Source organism: Pan paniscus, chromosome 20, assembly GCF_029289425.2.
Source record: "Pan paniscus chromosome 20, NHGRI_mPanPan1-v2.0_pri, whole genome shotgun sequence".
Taxonomy (NCBI): domain Eukaryota; kingdom Metazoa; phylum Chordata; class Mammalia; order Primates; family Hominidae; genus Pan; species Pan paniscus.
The window spans coordinates 9,049,812-9,069,723 of record NC_073269.2 but is presented as its reverse complement, the minus strand read 5'-3'; the positions used below and the strand labels follow the sequence as shown (position 1 = coordinate 9,069,723).

The following is a 19,912-nucleotide window of genomic DNA, read 5'->3' as shown; positions in this document are numbered from 1 at the left end:
TTGTAAACTTTGTCTTACCAAACCCTCCCAAAGACTGTGAGGTACGGATTCACCCCATTTTTTAGAGAGGCCCAGAGTTACACTGCAAGTCAACAGCCGAGGTGGGATTCAAACCCAGATCACTGGGCCTCAGAGCACCTGCGCCTTCCCGGATGCCCTGAGCCAGAATAAGGGAGGAGCCTAGGACACGGGGGTGGTCCGGCCACGCCCCCCAGCCCTGCCTCCTGTCTCCCCGCAGATCTACCCCAACGAGAGACACAGTATTCGCTGCCCCGAGTCGGGCGAGCACTATGAAGTCACGTTGCTGCACTTTCTACAGGAATACCTCTGAGCCTGCCTACCGGGAGCCGCCACATCACAGCACAAGCGGCTGCAGCCTCCGCGGGGAACCAGGCGGGAGGGACTGAGTGGCCCGCGGGCCCCAGTGAGGCACTTTGTCCCGCCCCGCGCTGGCCAGCCCCGAGGAGCTGCTGCCTTCACCGCCCCGACGCCTTTTATCCTTTTTTAAACGCTCTTGGGTTTTATGTCCGCTGCTTCTTGGTTGCCGAGACAGAGAGATGGTGGTCTCGGGCCAGCCCCTCCTCTCCCCGCCTTCTGGGAGGAGGAAGTCACACGCTGATGGGCACTGGAGAGGCCAGAAGAGACTCAGAGGAGCGGGCTGCCTTCCGCCTGGGGCTCCCTGTGACCTCTCAGTCCCCTGGCCCGGCCAGCCACCGTCCCCAGCACCCAAGCATGCAATTGCCTGTCCCCCCCAGCCAGCCTCCCCCACTTGATGTTTGTGTTTTGTTTGGGGGGATATTTTTCATAATTATTTAAAAGACAGGCCGGGCGCGGTGGCTCACGTCTGTAATCCCAGCACTTTGGGAGGCTGAGGCGGGCGGATCACCTGAGGTTGGGAGTTCAAGACCAGCCTGGCCAACATGGGGAAACCCCGTCTCTACTAAAAATACAAAAAATTAGCCGGGTGTGGTGGCGCGTGCCTATAATCCCAGCTACTCGGGAGGCTGAGGCAGGAGAATCGCTTGAACCCGGGAGGTGGAGGTTGCGGTGAGCCAAGATCGCACCATTGCACTCCAGCCTGGGCAACAAGAGCGAAACTCTGTCTCAAAATAAATAAAAAATAAAAGACAGAAAGCAAGGGGTGCCTAAATCTAGACTCGGGGTCCACACCGGGCAGCGGGGTTGCAACCCAGCACCTGGTAGGCTCCATTTCTTCCCAAGCCCGAGCAGAGGGTCATGCGGGCCCCACAGGAGAAGCGGCCAGGGCCCGTGGGGGGCACCACCTGTGGACAGCCCTCCTGTCCCCAAGCTTTCAGGCAGGCACTGAAACGCACCGAACTTCCACGCTCTGCTGGTCAGTGGCGGCTGTCCCCTCCCCAGCCCAGCCGCCCAGCCACATGTGTCTGCCTGACCCGTACACACCAGGGGTTCCGGGGTTGGGAGCTGAACCATCCCCACCTCAGGGTTATATTTCCCCCTCCCCGCCAAGAGCTCTGCCAGGGGCGGGCAAAAAAAAAAAGTAAAAAGAAAAGAAAAAAAAAAAAAAAAGAAGCAAACCACCTCTACATATTATGGAAAGAAAATATTTTTGTCGATTCTTATTCTTTTATAATTATGCGTGGAAGAAGTAGACACATTAAACGATTCCAGTTGGAAACATGTCACCTGCCTGAGGTTCCTTCTAAGTCCTGGGGCTCCTGAGTGGGAGGGGCTTCCGGGGGGCAACAGACAAGACATGGCAGAAGGGCACTGCCATCTGTGGGGACTCCTGGGGTGCTGGGGCTGCCTGGGCACCATGCCCTGATAAGACTGACCCACAGAGGATGGCCCCAGCCACCTGATGAGGGTAGTCCTGTCCTCGCTGGTCTAGGAAGGTCTACCGGTCTCCAGGGACTCAGCTCTGGCTGTCGTGTGTGGCCTGGACTGGCCCTCCGGGCTCCCCAGAGCCTCAGCACAACCCAAATTACAGCATCCTCCACGCTGGATCCTCCCCCAGCCAACACCTCCTTTTCTACCTGAGACTCTGCACCCTGAGGACCACGACAGGCCAAGGCCCTCCTCACATCGTCCCAGCAGCCAAGACACCCAGCAGACCCTGTTGGCAACGTGCGGGGCATGTGGGCTCCATTTCTAACAGCAGGGATGGACTGCCCTGCTTATCCACTTGCTCCATCCTTTGGAAATTTCCACTTTTTTTTAAAAAAAAAAAAAGGGGGGGGCTTAAAAAAACATACGAGGCCGGGCGTGGTGGCTCACACCTGTAATCCCAGCACTTTTGGATGCCAAGAGGGGTGGATTGCATCAGTCCAGGAGTTGGAGACCAGCCTGGGCAACATGGTGAAACCCTGGCTCTACAAAAACAAAATTAGCTGGGTGTAGTGGCGCATGCCTGCAGTCCCAGCTACTCAGGAGGTTGAGGCTGGAGGATCACTTTAGTCTCGGGAGGTCGAGGCTGCAGTGAGCTGTGATCATGCCACTGCACTCCAGCCTGGGTGACAAAGTAAGACCCTAGTCTCCAAAACAACAACAACAACATCAAAAAGGAAGTATAAAAAAGAAAAAAATTCCAGTACAAAATGATATTTAGGGGACTCAGGCACAGTGGCCTCCACCTGTAATCGCAGCTGATCAGGAGGCCAAGGTGAGAGGTTGGCTTGAGCCCAGGCATTTGAGATCAGCCTCAAAAAAAAAGGCCGTGTGTGGTGGCTCACGCCTGTAATCGCAATACTTTGGGAGGCTGAGGCCAGCAGATCACTTGAACCCAGGAGTTTGAGACCAGCCTGGGCAATATGGTGAAACCCCATCTCTACTAAAAATTGAAGAATTAGCCCAGCGCAATGGTGCACACCTGTAGTCCCAGCTACTCAGGAGGCTGCAGTGGGAGGATCACTTGAGCCCTGGAGGAGGAGGAGGTTGCAGTGAGCTGAGGAGGTTTCTCCAGCCTGGGCAACAGAGTGAGACCCTGTCTCACACAGACACACACACACACAAAAAGGAGGCCAGGCACAGTGGCTCACACCTATAATGCCAGCACTTTGGGAGGCCAAGGTGGGCGAATCATTTGAGCACAGGAGTTTGAGACTAGCCACAGCAACATGGCATAAACCCCATCACTACAAAAAAATAATAATAATAATAGCTGGGTGAGTGTTGCATGCCTTGTAATCCCAGCTACTTGGGAGGCTGAGTGGGAGGATCATTTGAGCCCAGGAGGTTAAGGCTGTAGGGAGCTGAAACTACCACTGCATTTCAGCCTGGGCGACAGAGCAAGACCTTGTCTCAAATTTTAAAAAAATAAAAAAATAAAAAATCTAATATTTGTGTGATCGCATCTTGTCCTTTAGGACTGACAGATTTCATATCATGATTAGTGGGATCTGTGGAATAATTTGTTGTTTGCTCCTCTGTCACCCAGGCAGGAATGCAGTGGTATAATCACAGCTTACTGCAACCTCGACCTCCTGGGCTCAAGTGATCCTCCCACCTTGGCCTCCCAAAGTGTTGAGATTACAAGAGCCACTGTGTCCAGCCTTGTTTTCTTTTCTTTTTCTTTCTTTCCTTTTTTTTTTTTTTTTTTTTTTTTTTTGGACACAGGGTTTCGCTCTGTCACCCAGGCTGGAGTGCAGTGGTGTAATCTCAGCTCACTGCAACCTCTGCTTCCATGGCTCAAGTCATCCTCTGGCCTCAGCCTCCCAAGTAAGTGGGACTACAGGCACAAGCCATCATGCCCAGCTAATGTTTTTGTATTTTTTATAGGGACGGTGTCTTGCCATCTTGCCCAGGCAGTTTTTAAACTCCTGAGCTCAAAGTGATCTGCCTCCCAAAGTACTGGGGCCAGCCTTGTTTTTTCTTTTAATCCTTTTAGTGTGATGATTTGTGGTGGGTGGGTGAAACTTGGGGCCCAAACCTTTCTGGAAAGAACACACACACGCATGCACACGCATACGCACAACCTGCCTGGGTTCCGTAGCAGACTCCCAACAGCTCACAACTGAAATTCCTTGTTAGCCGCAGAGCTCGGCCATGCATCGAATCCTTCATGGTGACAGGCTGAAAGTTGAACACCGTGGTAAGGTAATGGGGACTCCATCAGTGGAACCGTGCTGTGTCACTCACCTAAGGAACAGGGCTGCACTGTGCTTGTCCAGTTTATGGAGACAGTGTCTCATGGGTCCAGAACAGACAGCTGCATGGAGGAAGAGATTTGTTTGTTTATTTATTTATTTATTAAGACGGAGTCTTGCTCTGGGACCCAGGCTGGAGTGCAGTGGCATGATCTCAGCTCACCGTAACCTATGCCTCCTGGGTTCAAAAGATTCTCCTGCCCCAGCCTCCCAGGTAGCTGGGATTACAGGCGCCCACCACCATGCCCGGCTATCTTTAAAAAATAATCTTAAAATATCTTTAAATATATATATAAGTATATATATGAATATATATATGAATATATATGAATATATATATGAATATATATGAATATATATATGAATATATGAATATATATATGAATATATGAATATATATATGAATATATGAATATATATATGAATATATGAATATATATATAGGAATGGGGTCTCACTATGTTGCCCAGAATGGTCTAGAACTCCTGAGGTCAAGCAATCCACCCACCTTGGCCTCCCGAAGGGTTGGAATTACAGGCATGAAGTATCACGCCCGGCCAATAAATTTCCTAACGCAAGCAGGTATCCCAATTTAGAACAGGCTGCCACTGCAGAAAGGCAACTGGCTTGGACTTTCTGTCATTGGCAGAGGAGTCAGCCTCCACTGGGATCCTTCTCACCTCCCTGGGGCTCACCACCCTCCGTAGCTATGGAGTAGAGTGATTTAATTCCTCAAAGGGTGAATTATAACCCATCTTAGGAGTCATCTATGACGTTTTCTCTCTGGATTCTGTTTTTTGCCAGTTGGGAAGGACTAGAAACACCAGCTTAATTCTTGACCCCCCAGGCCTGGCCACTGGTGTTTTCTTGAAATGTTAAGCCATTTGTAACCAAAGAATGACTTCCTTCTCTAGTTGAAAACCTGGGATCTAATGATAGCAATAGCTACAATATATAATTCTCAGTTCATTCGTCCCGGTGTGGGAACTTAATTCCCTCACTTACTCCTCCCAACAACTCCTTGAGGTAGGGATTATTTTCTTTTTAACTTTTTATTTTGAAATAATTTTTGCCTCCCAGAAAATCTGCAGAAACTGTAGGGTTTCCTAATACGCTTCATCCAACTCCCCCTAATGTGAACATCGTCAGTAACCCCTAGGACAAGCCAGGTTATCAAAGCCAGGAAGTGAACACCCACATAATCCTATTAACAAATACACAGACTGGTCGAGCGTGATGACTCACACCTGTAATCCCAGCACTTTGGAAGGCCGAGGCAGGCGGATCACTTGGGGTCAGGAGCTCAAGACCAGCCTGGCCAACATGGTGAAAACCTGTCTCTACTAAAAATACAAAAATTAGCCGGGCGTGGTGGTGAACACCTGTAGTCCCAGCTACTCGGGAGGCTGAGGCAGGTGCATCACTTGAACCTGGGAGGCGGAGATTGCAGTGAGCCGAGATCGCGCCACTGCCCTCCAGCCTGGGCAACAAGAGGGAAACAAAAGCAAGCATCCTGCTTCTCATCCTACTTTCCCTCTGCTAATTTTGAATATCGATGCACACACATCTTGGCTGCAACGATTATGAGAAGTTCGCCTAATGGTGACCTTCGATTTCCCTCACTCCCTGTACATCTCCTAACTGAAAGAGCTGCAGTCAGTCATACGGCTGGTGAGGGACCCTGAGACCCCAAAACGAACTCCATTACCACCTGAGGGACCCTCCAAGGATCGCCGGGCTACGCAGGGTCCCTAGGGTACGAGGCCGCCCCCTCAGCGGCCCCGCCCCCTCGGCAAAAGTCCCGCCCCCTCGGCAAAGTCCCGCCCCCAAGATGGTGGCCCCGGGCGGTGGACAGGGCGGGGCGTGCCGGGTCACGTGGACAGCCGACGCCGACGGGGCCTCCGGCGGACGCTCCACGTGTCCCTCGCCGCGCCCCGTCCACCCGCGCCTGCCCTGAGGACCCTAGTCCAACATGGCGGCGCCCAGCGGAGGGTGGAACGGCGTCGGCGCGAGCTTGTGGGCCGCGCTGCTCCTAGGGGCCGTGGCGCTGAGGCCGGCGGAGGCGGTGTCCGAGCCCACGACGGTGGCGTTTGACGTGCGGCCCGGAGGCGTCGTGCATTCCTTCTCCCATAACGTGGGCCCGGGGGTACGTGCCACCGCCGTCCCGGATATTTGAGTGCTGGCAGGCCCGGGGAGGGGGCGCGGAGCATTGGGGGCGGGGCCCGAGGAGGGGGCGCGGACCGCGGAGGTGGGTACTGAAGAAAGGGTGCGGATTGTTAGGGTCGGAGGCTGAGTGGGGGGCGCGGGACCGTGAGGCCGGGGTCATCACTGGGGCAGGACTGAACTCATAGGGAGCGGGGCCTTGTGGGCGCCGGCGGCGTTGAGGGGGCGTGATCACCTGTCACCTGTCGCCTGCCTGGAGTGTCCAGGCACCCCTGTCCTCCAGACGCAGAGGTGGGGAGGGGTCAGTGATGGGAGCGGCAGGAGGCTAAAGAGCATCTGCCCTCCTGGGCCTGAAGGAAATCAGTCGCTGCAGCTCCGAAGAGGGAGGAAGTGCTCCTTCCTTCCATTGCACAAGGTCCCCCCTCACCGAGGGTGTGAGGCCGGGCCCTCAGCCCTGTACTCAGCTTGTCGGCAAAGTCCCTTCCCCTCTCAGCCTCCCTTTCCCCGCCTGTAATAACGGTATCTTTACTGTTTTTTGACTATTTCTTTTTAGACTTGCGTGCAGTGGCGGGATCTCGGCTCACTGCATCCTTAGCCTTCTGGGTTCAAGCAATTTTTCTGCCTCAGCCTCCCCAGTACCTGGGATTACAGACGTGTGCCACCACACCCGGATAATTGTTGTTGTTGTTGTTTGAGATGGAGCCTCACTCTGTCGCCCAGGCTGGAGTGCAGTGGCGCGATCTTGGCTCACTGCAACCTCTGCCTCCCAGGTTCATGCCATTCTCCTGCCGCAGCCTCCCAAGTAGCTGGGACTACTAATCTTTGTATTTTTAGTACAGATGGGATTTCACCATGTTAGCCAGGCTGGTCTTGAACTCCTGACCGCAGGTGACCCGCCCACCTCGGCCTCCCAAAGTGATGGGATTACAGGCGTGAGCCACTGTGCCAGGCCAGTTTGTTGACTACTTCCTTATAGTTAGGTGTGATGCCAAGTCCTTTATATGTTAGGCCCAAGTTACAGATGAGAAAATGCTTCACATAAAAAAGAGAAACAGAGAGAAACTAGAGGCTCAGAAAAGTTTTCACTTGTCCAGGTCCCATGGCAAAACCCATCTCTACAAAAATACGAAAAATTAGCCAGGTGTGGTAGCAGGTGCCTGTAATCCCAAGTACTCAGGAGGCTGAGGCAGGAGAATCGTTTGAACCCGGGAGGCAGAAGTTGCAGTGAGCTGAGATCATCCCACTTCAGCCTGGGCGACAGAACAAGACTCTGCCTCAAAAAAAAAAAAAAAAAAAAAAAAATTAGTCGGGTGTGGTGGTTGCGTACCTATTGTCTCAGTTACTTGAGAGGCTGAGGCAAGAGGATTACTCAAACCTGGGAGTTCGAGGCTGCAGTGAGCTGTCATTGTGCCCCTGCACTCCAGCTTGGGTGACAGCAAGACCCCGTCTCTTAAACAAAATAAAAATTTCCTTCTACCAAACCTTTTTTTTCCTTCCATTCTCTAGGACAAATATACGTGTATGTTCACTTACGCCTCTCAAGGAGGGACCAATGAGGTGAGTTGTTCAAAATTCCCTCTAGCTTACTGTGACAGTATCCATTGTTGTATGGAGATGTTCTGTAGCAGACAGCAGGGTTGGGTCTCACCTATATCACCTTACACTCATTGAATAACTCTTCCTAAACCAATAAAAAGGGAGAGTATTGGCATTAAACAGTGACGACAGATTCTGCTGTTATTATTCCACAGAGCAAGCAAATGTCTGGACAGAAGGAGGGAGGGGAGATGGGAGTCTGCCATCCCCATGAGCATCTGTTGGGATGTTGTATTTTATATGCAGTGCAACAAGTTATCACAGCTTAGGGGCTTAAAACAGCACCCATTTATTATCTCATAGCTTTGTAGGTCAGAAGTCTGGGTCAGCTCAGCTGTGTGCTTCATAAAACCAAACTCAAGGTATTTTGGGAGGCTGAGGCGGGCAGATCACCTGAGGTCAAAGTTCGAGACCAGCCTGGCCAACATGGCAAAACCCCATCTCTACTAAAAATACAAAAATTAGCTGGGCATGGTGGCACATGCCTGTAGGCCCAGCTACTCAGGAGGCTGAGGCAGGAGAATCACTTGAACCCAGGAGACGGAGGTTGCAGTGAGCCAAGATTGTGCCACTGCACTCCAGCCTGGGCAACAGAGCGAGACTCTGTCTCAAAAAATAAATAATAAATAAATAAAGGTATCACAGGCAAGGCATGGTGGCTCATGCCCCATCTCTACAGAAAATAAAAAAATTAGCCCAGCGTGGTGGCGTGCACCTGTGGTTCCAGCTACTTGTGAGACTGAGGTGGGAGGATTGCTTGAGCCCAGGAGGTCAAGGCTGTAGTGAGCCGTGATTGTGCTACTGGGCAACAGAGCAAGACCCTGTCTCAAAAAAAAAAAAAAGTCTCTGGGCTGGGAGAAGAATCCTCTCCTTCAAGCTCTTAGTTGGCAGAATTCAGTTACTTGTGGTTCAGGGACCAAGGTCCCGGTTTCCTTGCTGGCTGTTGTCTCCAGCTGGTGGCAGAAGAGCCAGTAAAGATGATTTGGGCCGGGCACAGTGGCTCATGCCTATAATCCCAGCACTTTGGGAGGCCAAGGCTGGCGAATCACCTGAAGTCAGGAGCTCCAGACCAGCCTGGCCAACATGGTGAAACCCCGTCTCTACTAAAACTACAAAAATTAGCCGGGCGAGCCAGGCGCACTGGCTCATGCCTGTAATCCCAGCACTTTGGGAGGCCGAGGCAGGTGGATCACAAAGTCAGGAGATCGAGACCATCCTGGCTAACACGGTGAAACCCCGTCTCTACTAAAAATACAAAAAATTAGCCGGGTGTTTTGGTGGGCACCTGTAGTCCCAGCTACTGGGGAGGCTGTGGCAGGAGAATGGCGTGAACCTGGGAGGCGGAGCTTGCAGCGAGCCAAGATCGCGCCACTGCACTCCATCCTGGGCGACAGAGCGAGACTCTGTCTCAAAAAAAAAGGGTGATTTGAAGCACATGGACACATACGCCACTGCTGCCCTTGAGGGAACTGCAGGGCAGGGAATACACGCCGCCTCTAGGAGCTGAGAACAGCCTCTGGCTGGCAGCAAGGAAATGAAGACTTCAGTCCCGCAACCAAGAGGAACTGAAATCTGCCACAACCACAAGAGCTTGGAAGAGGATCTTGAGCTACCAGTAAGAGCCTAGCCCGGTCAACACCTTGAGATGGGTTTCGCCATGTTGGCCAGGCTGATCTTGAACTGCTGACCTCAAATGATCGGCCTGCCTCGGCCTCCCAAACTGCTGGGATTACAGGTGTGAGCCACCGGCGCCCGGCCTCCTAGAGATTTTTCTGTATCCTATGTAAAGCGCTTCAATTGCATGGACGTGTGGAGTTGACAATCCCGTACTAATGGATTGAGGGTTACTTCCAACCCAGTCCGTGAATAACCTTGGCCAGGGTTCATTGTACAAGTGCAGTTACATCTGTGGGAAAACCACCCAGAAGTGGGATTCATGGGTCCATTTTCTTAAAAGTAAAACTGGGCTGGGCGCGGTGGCTCACACCTGTAATCCCAGCACTTTGAGAGGCCAAGGCAGGTGGATCGCCTGAGGTCGGGAGTTTGAGACCAGCCTTGCTAAGATGGTGAAACCCCATCTCTACTGAAAATACAAAAGTTAGCAGGGCGTGGTGGCACGCGCCTGTAATCCCAGCTACTCAGGAGGCTGAGGCAGGAGAATCGCTTGAACCCACGAGGCAGAGGTTGCAGTGAGCTGAGATTGCACCACTGCATTCCAGCCTGGGTGACAGAGCGAGACTCCATCTCAAAAAAAAAAAAAAAAAAGTAAAACTGTATGTTTTGAGATCATGGTAGATTTACATTCACTTGTAAGAAATCCTACAGAGAGATCCAAGTACCCTTTAACCAGGTTCCCCGGTGGTAACATCATGCAAGAGGCCAGTCATTTTAGAGATGGGGTCTCGCTATGTTGCCCAGGCTGGTCTTGAACTCTTGGGTTCAAGTGATCATCCCACGTCGGCCTCCCAAAGTGCTGGGATTACAGGCATGAGCCACCATGCCCAGCCTGCATTTTCCATTTTGCTTGTACCTGTTGCAGCTCCACCGACAACCTGGAATAGTCTTGGTTTTCACACCCATATGGTGTGTTAGCAGACAGGAGGGCTTTTGCCCTTCTGACCTGTGAGAAAAAGGTATCTCACAATAATTCAGCTTGCGTTTCTTTATTTTTCATAAATGATATGGGACATCTTTTTTTTTTTTTTTTTTTTTTTTTGAGACAGAGTCTCGCTCTGTCGCCCAGGCTGGAGTGCAGTGGCGCGATCTCAGCTCACTGCAAGCTCCGCCTCCTGGGTACACGCCATTCTCCTGCCTCAGCCTCCCAAGTAGCTGGGACTACAGGCGCCCACCACCGCGCTCGGCTAATTTTTTGTATTTTTAGTAGAGATGGGGTTTCATCATGTTAGCCAGGATGGTCTTGATCTCCTGACCTCGTGATCTGCCTGCCTCGGCCTCCCAAAGTGCTGGGATTACAGGCGTGAGCCACCGCGCCCGGCCTGGACATCTATTTATATGTTTAAGAGTTGTTCTTAGGCCTGGCGTGGTGGCTTATATCTGTAATCTCAGCACTTTGGGAGGCCAAGGTGGGAGGATTGCTTGAGGCCAGGAGGTTGAGACCAGCCTGGGCAATATGGCAAGACAGTGATTCTACAAAACACAAAAATTAGCTGGGTGTGGTCCCAGCTACTTGGGAGGCTGAGGTGGGAGGATCGCTTGAGCCCAGGAGGTAGAGGTTGCAGTGAGGCGAGATCGTGCCACTGCACGCCAGCCCAGGCCACAGAGAGAGACTCCATCTCAAAAACAAACAAACAAACAAACAGCGTTGTTCCTATTTCCCCATCCGTGGGAGCCACTTTGGGTTAGTTCTCATTAGAGGCACCACTTTTATGGGAAGGATGTGGTGCAGGCAGGCTCCCTGATCACAGATGACAGCAAACCCCAGGCCACCAGGAGGGCGGGGCAGGGGATTTAGTGGCCAGCCCCTGAATTGGGAGGTACAGAAGAGGTGGCCTGACTGTAGAATCAGAGGCACACCTAGAAGGCTCCGAGAGCAGCTGTGTGTCCGGGGCTGACCCGCGCTGTCTTCTCTCCCCAGCAATGGCAGATGAGTCTGGGGACCAGCGAAGACCACCAGCACTTCACCTGCACCATCTGGAGGTGAGACTCGGGGTGGGGATGGCATTTCCGGCTGCCGTTGGCCTGCCCTGTGGCCTCAGGAGCTGCTTTGGAAGGCAGGGAACGAGGGCTGCACCCCTGGAGGGGAAGACAGACCAGCAGAGAGACTCATGCATGTGCAGGTGGGGGGTGGCAGGATCGCTGGGGTGGGAGTGCTCCCCAAGGAAGTGCACTGATGCAGAGACTGAGAAGGTCTGGGGGAGACGGGGGGAGCCTGTGCGGGGCAAGGTCCCAGGAAAAGGAGAAGCAGCTCAGAGGGTGCGGAGCGTGGACCAGGGCCCAGGAAGGCCCCAAGGGGCTCCACCCTCCCCTAAGGGTGAGACAAACTCACCAAAGGGCTTTTTGGCAATTTTTTTTTTTTTTTTTTTTGAGATGGAGTCTCCATCTTTTGCCCAGGCTGGAGTGCAGTGGAGCAATCTTGGCTCACTGCAGCCTCCGCCTCCTGGGTTCAAGCGATTCTCCTCCCTCAGCCTCCTGAGTAGCTGGGATTACAGGCGTGTGCCACCATGCCTGACCCTTTTTGGCAATGTTTAAAAATTGAGATAAAATTCCATAAAGCACAGCATTTTAAGCTCACAATTCAGCTGCATGGAGTACTTTCTCAGAGGTGTGCAGCCAGACCTCTGCTTCCAGAACATTTTCATCCCCTGAAAATAAACTCTGTTCCCATCAGAGTCATTCTCCTTCCCAGCACATGGCAGCCACGCATCCCCCTCCTGTCTCTGTGGATGGGTGTGTCCTGGACATTGCATAGAAATGGGGTCAAACCTTCCCTGTGTGGCCTTTGGTGTCTGGCTTCTCTCACTGAGCGTGACGTCCTCAAGGCTCATCCGTGCTGAGGCCCGTGTCAGCCTCATTTCTTTTCCTGGCTGAGTCCTATTCCAGAGGGCTCCCTGCAGGAACATGTGGAGCTCAGATCCCCCCGGCTAAAGGAGGCAGGCTGAGGCAGGGAGCCCCTCCAGGCACCAACCAGGATGGAGTCGGGGGTTGGGGGTGGGGCGCAGATTGAAGCCTGTGCAGAATGAGGATGGGGTGGGTGGAGAGGGCACAGATTGGAGGCTGTGTAGAATGAGGATGGGGTGGGTGGGGAGGGTAGATTGGAGGCTTTGTAGAATGAGGATGGGGTGGGTGGGGAGAGCACAGATTGGAGACTGTGTAGAATGAGGACAGGGTGGGTGGGGAGGGTATACTGGAGGCTGTAGAATGAGGATGGGGTGGGTGGGAGCGTAGATTGGAGGCTGTAGAATGAGGATGAGGTGGGGAGGGTAGATTGGAGGCTGTAGAATGAGGATGGGGTGGGTGGGGAGGGTAGATTGGAGGCTGTAGAATGAGGGTGGGGTGGGTGGGGAGGGTAGATTGGAGGCTGTGTAGAATGAGGATGGGGTGGGTGGGGAGAGTAGATTGGATGCTGTAGAATGAGGATGGGGTGGATGGGAGCGTAGATTGGAGGCTGTGTAAAATAAGGATGGGGTGGGTGGAGAGGGCACAGATTGGAGGCTGTAGAATGAGGATGGGGTGGGTGGGGAGGGTAGATTGGAGGCTGTGTAGAATGAGGACAGGACGGATGGGGAGGGTAGATTGGAGGCTGTGTAGAATGAGGACAGGACGGGTGGGGAGGGTAGATTGGAGGCTGTAGAATGAGGATGGGGTGGGTGGGGAGGGTAGATTGGAGGCTGTAGAATGAGGATGGGGTGGGTGGGGAGGGTAGATTGGAGGCTGTGTAGAATGAGGACAGGACGGGTGGGGAGGGTAGATTGGAGGCTGTAGAATGAGGATGAGGTGGGTGGGGAATGTAGATCGGAGGCTGTAGAATGAGGATGGAGTGGGGTGGGGAGAGTAGATTGGAGGCTGTAGAATGAGGACGGAGTGGGAGGGGAAGGCACAGACTGGAGGCTGTGTAAAATGAGGACAGGGAGGAGGGGAGGGCACAGATTGGAGGCTGTGGAATCAGCTGGCTGGGGTAGGAGGAGGAGGAAGGTGCTGGGCAGAGTCCTGGTGGAACTGGCGGAGCTGGTGCAGGTCTGGGCTGGGGACGAGCTAGGCAGGTGGCAGGTGTGGGAGTCTGTGGGGTAGTGGCTGTGGAGGTTTGGATGATGCTATCTCCTGGGGAATGTGTCCCACCAGAAGGGGCCCCAGCTGTTTCCCCTCAGGCAGGTCTTTACCAGCATGTTCTCTGAAGGACCAGCCTGATGGCTCATAGCCTTCTTGGGGTGCAGACATCTGGGAATCAGACAAAAGCTGTGCACTCTCTTCCACCTGCCAGAACACACATGCATCTAGGTCCACAGCCCCTCCCCAAGTCTCCCCAGACACCGCCCGATTCTGCCCCTGCCGCCATCCTCTGTCAGGCTCATGGTTTATGGGCTTATCCCGGCTCCACTCGCCCCACTCATTCTCGTAACCCCACTGCCTAGATCCCAGCTCGATCTGAGCAAGGTCATGAAGGGAAGGAAGCCGTCAGGCCCCCCGGTGGGGAGGGGGTCGGGGGCTTCAGGAATCTTGTCCCTTCTTCCCTGATCCTTGGCCCAGAATGTCTCAGCCCAAACAGTGGGTATTTCTTGAGCCTTTATTTTGTGCAGACACTTTGGAGGGAGAAGTCCAAGCTATAGCTCCACCACTGCGGTCAGGTTAAAGCACGTTGACAAATGGGAGGCAGAGATCAGGGAGTGGCGACGTTTAATTGAAGGACAGGGTGTGATTTGCTGCCTCGTGTGGGTGTTGTCCCGCCGTGCCCTGCGGGGCGCTTTACAAACAGCAGGTGTTTCTGGGGAGATTCTCACCCACTCCATGGAACTGGCTGCATCACAGGCAGGCCAAGGCCCCAGGAGGCATCAGCAGGGTCATTGAGAGGAGATAGGCCCCATCAGCCCAGAGAGACCCTGCAGAGGCCGCCCTGTAGTCTTGGGGAAGCCCACGGTCGCCATCGTCTCTCTGCAGGCCACTGCCCTGCATGGACCCCTGAGTGCCAGCTCCCCAGAGGGCATCTGCACAGGTGCAGGTCTGGAGCAGTTGGGATGGTGGCTGGGCTCACCTTGAGCCTGAATCCTCCTGTCCAACCCCCACAAAAGCTCCCCAGGGGCATGCTCAGCCCCGGAGACCTGCCACCCCAGGCCTCCTCATCTCAGACAGTGACTGGACCCTCCCTGACCAGGGCTGTTGGCAGTGCTAGGGCTTAAAGAAGAATCTAGGGCTCCCTGGATACCCCCACCCCACCCATGCACATAGAACCCCAGCCAGGGCTTCCACAGAAATGGCCCCCCTGCTACCCCTCCGTCCCCATCACACTCTCTTCACACCAGAGATGCCATCATCCCCTGCTGTCACCTTCCGACACCTTCTGCCACTCCAGTTCCTTAGAAGCCCCCGTTAGCAGCCTTCTAGAGACCTGGGCAGATGATCCTCCCCACTTCTTAAGTTAACTCCTGTACTTCCTAGTCAATGCCCTCTGAGAAGCCTTTACTGGCCTCTCATTGCCCAGCCCCAGCCCCTGTCGTAGTACCTGGATTGCTGTCAGCAACCAAGAAGCCGTGTGCAGTGAATGGACATGGGGTCCTGTCCCAGAGCAGCTCCCAGCCCACAGGGGAGAGAGGCGTGTCTATGAATGAGCTGGAAGAACATTCTGGCACAAAGGGGCCAGGCACAGTGGCTCACACCTCTAATCACAGCCCTCTGGGAGGCTGAGGCGAGTGGATCACTTGAGGTCAGGGGTTCAGGCCAGGCTGGCCAACATGGTGAAACCATGTTTTTACTAAAAATACCAAAATTAGTCAGATGTGGTCGTGGGTGCCTGTACTCCCAGCTACAAGGGAGGCTAAGGCAGGAGAATCACTTAAACCCAGGAGGCAGAGGCTGCAGTGAGTGAGATTGTGCCATTGCCATCCAGCCTGGGCAACAGAGTGAGACTCGTCTCCAAAAAAAAAAAAAAAAAAAATTCTGGCACAAAAGAAAGAGGGTCTGCTGTTGAGAGGGCCCCATCCGTCCTTCCCAGTCAGCAGGTGCTCGTGCTTGGGAATGGTGTCCATGTTGAGAAGCAGGCACGAGACCTGCTGACCCCAGCCCGAGTCCCTGGCGGGGCTCCTTCCAGGGCACACAGACCCAGACCCAGCAGCCCTGGCCTGACTCCCTCGCCCCCTCTTCCTCTGCAGGCCCCAGGGGAAGTCCTATCTGTACTTCACACAGTTCAAGGCGGAGGTGCGGGGCGCTGAGATCGAGTACGCCATGGCCTACGTGAGTATCTTGGAGTGGGGCAGGCTCCGGGTGTGGCTTCTGTGCACTGGGGCAGCTGTGAGATGTCCTGCCACAAGAGGGCTCCATGGGGACAGGGAGGAGAGGGGACAGCGAATCCTGCAGAGGTAGGGTGTGTAACTTGCAGGAACCTGGCACACAGACGCCCCCAGGCCAGGGGCACGGGGGTTTGGTAACCTGTTGCTGCTGGCTTCTCTTGTATATGCCAGAAAAGACTTCTCCAGGCCAGGCGCGGCGGTTCATGCCAGTAATCCCCGCAATTTGGGAGGCTGAGGCAGGAGGATTGCTTGAGGCCAGGAATTTGATACCAGCCTAGGCAACATAGCAAGACCCTATATCTACCAAAAGTAAAAAAAAAATAGCCAGGCGTGTTGGCATGCACCCATAGTCCCACCTACTCAGGAGGCCGCAGCAGGAGGATCACTTGAGTCCAGGACTTTGAAGCTGCAGTGAGCTATGATTGCACTGCTGCATTCCAGCCTGGACAGTAGAGTGAGGTCCTGGCTCAAAAACAAAAAAGTCTCCTCTCCATCTCTAGTAAAAGTACAAAGCTTTAGTCTGTGCTTCTCTGGAAAGCAAACTCAATCGTTTTCCTAATCATGAGCACTGAACTGGCCCTGGTAAAGTTTCCACTCATTCTTTTTCAGTCTAAAGCCGCATTTGAAAGAGAAAGTGATGTCCCTCTGAAAACTGAGGAATTTGAAGTGACCAAAACAGCAGGTACGGAAAGATGGGGATGGGGTAGAGGTGACGCCACCCCCATCCAAGGGTGGGCAATCGGGGCAGTTTGGAGAGGGGGGTCAGCCATAGGGGTCCTGGAGACTGTAGACCAGGCATCCACAAACTGATTCTATAAAGGCCACCTCGTCAATATCTTCAGGTTTGTGGCACTGTGGGTTCTGTCTAGAGCTGTGCCATTGTGGCACAAAGCTGCTGCAGACAGTATGTCCATGCATGGGTGTGGCTGTGTGCCACTAGAACTTTATCTTAGCTGGGCGCGGTGGCTCATGCCTGTTACCGCAGCTGCTCAGGAGGCTAAGGTGGGAGGATCATTGGAGCCCAGGAGGCCAAGACCAGCCGGGGCAACATAGCGAGACCCTGTCTCTACAAAATTTTTTTAAAAATCAGGCTGGGCGCAGTGGCTCACGCCTGTAATCCCAGCACTTTGGGAGGACGAGGCGGGCGGAACACTTGAGGTCAGGAGTTCCAGACCAGCTGGCCAACATAATGAAACCCCATCTCTACTAAAAATGCAAAAAATTAGCCAGGCGTGGTGGTGCGCACCTGTAATCCCAGCTATTCAGGAGAATTGCTGGAACCTGGGAGGTGGAGGTTGCAGTGAGCTGAGATTGTGCCACTGCACTCTAGCCTGGAAGACAGCAAGATTCTGTCTCAAAAAGAAAAAAAATTAGCCGGGCATGGTGGTGTGTACCTGTAGTCTCAGCTACTTAGGAAGCTGAGGTGGGAGGATTATTTGAGCCCAGGAGGTCGAGGCTGCATTGAGCTATGATCGCACCACTGCACTCCAGCCTGGGCATCAGAGTAAGACTCTGTCTCAAAAACAATAAACAGGGCTGGGCATGGTGGCTCACACCTGTAATCCCAGCACTTTGGGAGGCCAGGAGTTCCAGACCAGCCTAGCCAACATGGTGAAACCCCTTCTCTACTAAAAATACCAAAATTAGCCAAGGATGGTGGCACATGTTTATAATCCCAGCTACTCAGGAGGCAGAGACAGGAGAATCTCTTGAACTTAGGAGCAGGAGGTTGCAGTGAGTCGAGACTGCACCACTGCACTCCAGCCTAGGCAACAGAGGAAGACTCTCATCTCAAAAAAAAAATAATAAATTTTAAAAAATAAATAAATGAAATAAAGTAGAAACCATCAGGGCTTTGAGGCTGGGACTGTGGCATGCCGAGGGGAGGCTGCAGGGGTCACTGGGAAACATCAGGGTCCTTCTTCGGTTGCCTGAGCAGCACCAGTGTCCTCAAGCCACATTCAGCTGCATGGCGCCAATGCTAAGCAGAAAGAGGAATCGGAGGTGCCAAGCTGGGGCAAGGGTGGGAGCCAAGGGAGTGGACACAGCAGGTAGGGCCAGGAGACTTGGGTGAAGCAGTGGAAGTCAGAGTTCTGACCCTGCTGAAGTGTCATGAGGGCCTCAGACAGGTTCACCCACTGAGCAGGAGGTCTTGCAGCCTGACCCACCCTGCATCCTGTTCAGGCCGGGATCATCTCCTTCCTGGGCTTCTTCTGGCCCCTTTCTGCATCTCTTCTTGACAACATGGCACAAATGACCAGGGTTCTTCCCACCTCAGGTCTTTCTGTGGCTTCCTGCTGCCTGCCATCTATGTTAGCCCCACCGACCTTACCCTCCACATCACCGTTTTCCTGTCTGTCACCCGTAAGAATTTCAGTGCCTGGGGCCTTTTCACATGGGAGTCTGCTTTGGAGACTGCTCCCCTTCCCTGCTCAGCCCCCACCATGGGCCCCACCCCAAATCCTCCGGACTTCTGAGAATTTTCAATGTTGAGGGCCCAACCATGTGTTTCTTTCTTGCAGTGGCTCACAGGCCCGGGGCATTCAAAGCTGAGCTGTCCAAGCTGGTGATTGTGGCCAAGGCATCGCGCACTGAGCTGTGACCAGCAGCCCTGTTGCGGGTGGCACCTTCTCATCTCCGGTGAAGCTGAAGGGGCCTGTGGCCCTGAAAGGGCCAGCACATCACTGGTTTTCTAGGAGGGACTCTTAAGTTTTCTACCTGGGCTGACGTTGCCTTGTCCGGAGGGGCTTGCAGGGTGGCTGAAGCCCTGGGGCAGAGAACAGAGGGTCCAGGGCCCTCCTGGCTCCCAACAGCTTCTCAGTTCCCACTTCCTGCTGAGCTCTTCTGGACTCAGGATCGCAGATCCGGGGCACAAAGAGGGTGGGGAACATGGGGGCTACGCTGGGGAAAGCAGCCATGCTCCCCCCGACCTCCAGCCGAGCATCCTTCATGAGCCTGCAGAACTGCTTTCCTATGTTTACCCAGGGGACCTCCTTTCAGATGAACTGGGAAGAGATGAAATGTTTTTTCATATTTAAATAAATAAGAACATTAAAAAGCAACCCCACAGCCTGGGCCCTCCCGGCTGGCCGTTGCGGGTCAGGAGCTCAGACGCGGCTGACACTGCCCCACCGTGGGCGGGTGGGCGGTGTCTCTGGGTGGGACTTCTCTGCAGGCATCGAAGCGCTAGATCCCAAGGTGGCTGTATGTGAACTTGCCCCCTTCCCCCCTTGGCACTCGCTGTCCCTGGGTCCCCCACATGTTGTGAATTCACACCCGGGTTTCTGTGGCTGCCACAGGCCCCAGCGCAGGAGGATGTTCCAAGGCCGACCTGCTCTCTGCAGCCTGGGGCATTGGTTTCCCTTAGTTTGTTTCTTTTGAGACAGGGTCTTCTCCTGTCACCCAGGCTGAAGTGCAGTGGTGTAACACGGCTCACTGCAACCTCCACCTCCTGGGCTCAAGCAATCTTCCCACCTCAGCCTTCCAAGTAGCTGGGACTACAGGCACACGCCACCATGCCCGGCTAATTTTTGCATCTTCTTTTGATAGAGACAGCGTTTTGCCATGTTGCTCAGGCTGGTTTCGAACTGAGCTCAAGCAATCCACCTGTCTCGGCCTCCCAAAGAGCTGGGATTATAGGCATGAGCCACTGTGGCCAGCCTCCCTTAGTTTTTTGAAGCTGGGTTGCAACAGTGACTAAAAAACAAAAACAGACCAGACAGGATGGTTTACGCCTATGAATCCCAGCACTTCGAGAGGCTAAGGTGGGAGAATCTCTTGACACTAGGAGTTCAAGACCAGCTTAGGCAACATAGCAAGACCCCCATCTCTACCAAAAAATAAATAATTTTAAAATTAGCCAGGTGTGGTGGTGCACACCTGTAATCCCAGCCACTCAGGAGCCTGAGGCAGGAGAATCGCCTGAACCCAGGAGTCCAAGGCAGCAGTGAGCCAAGATCGCGCCACTGTAGTCCAGCCTGGGCCACAGAGTGACACCCTGTCTCAAAAGAAAAAGAACCAGCCAGCCTTGACTTCCCAGCACACACTTGATGCCACCACATGAGGAAAGGA

General features: G+C 53.7%; 2 protein-coding genes across 4 annotated transcripts in view; both read left to right on the top strand.

Moving 5' to 3' along the window:
- Positions 1-1,662, top strand: part of DPP9 (dipeptidyl peptidase 9) — a 50,203-nt gene extending 48,541 nt beyond the window's left edge. For both annotated transcript variants that reach the window (XM_034944170.3, XM_008972637.4), the window contains one exon: positions 239-1,662. In XM_034944170.3, coding sequence (XP_034800061.1) covers positions 239-331 — 93 coding nt within the window. In that variant the 3' untranslated portion in view covers positions 332-1,662. The remainder of the gene's footprint in view (positions 1-238) is intronic.
- A 4,284-nt stretch (positions 1,663-5,946) lies between these two features.
- Positions 5,947-19,912, top strand: part of MYDGF (myeloid derived growth factor) — a 15,209-nt gene continuing 1,243 nt past the window's right edge. Inside the window, exons 1-6 of one of the 2 annotated variants that reach the window (XM_003819284.5) lie at positions 5,947-6,270; positions 7,794-7,844; positions 11,479-11,540; positions 15,704-15,785; positions 16,451-16,523; positions 18,364-18,903. In XM_003819284.5, the coding sequence (XP_003819332.1) occupies positions 6,097-6,270; positions 7,794-7,844; positions 11,479-11,540; positions 15,704-15,785; positions 16,451-16,523; positions 18,364-18,443 (522 nt within the window). In that variant the 5' untranslated portion in view covers positions 5,947-6,096 and the 3' untranslated portion in view covers positions 18,444-18,903. Of the gene's footprint in view, positions 6,271-7,793; positions 7,845-11,478; positions 11,541-15,703; positions 15,786-16,450; positions 16,524-18,363; positions 18,904-19,912 lie in introns of those variants that run through there. The other variant, XM_024926493.4, reaches the window with a different exon arrangement.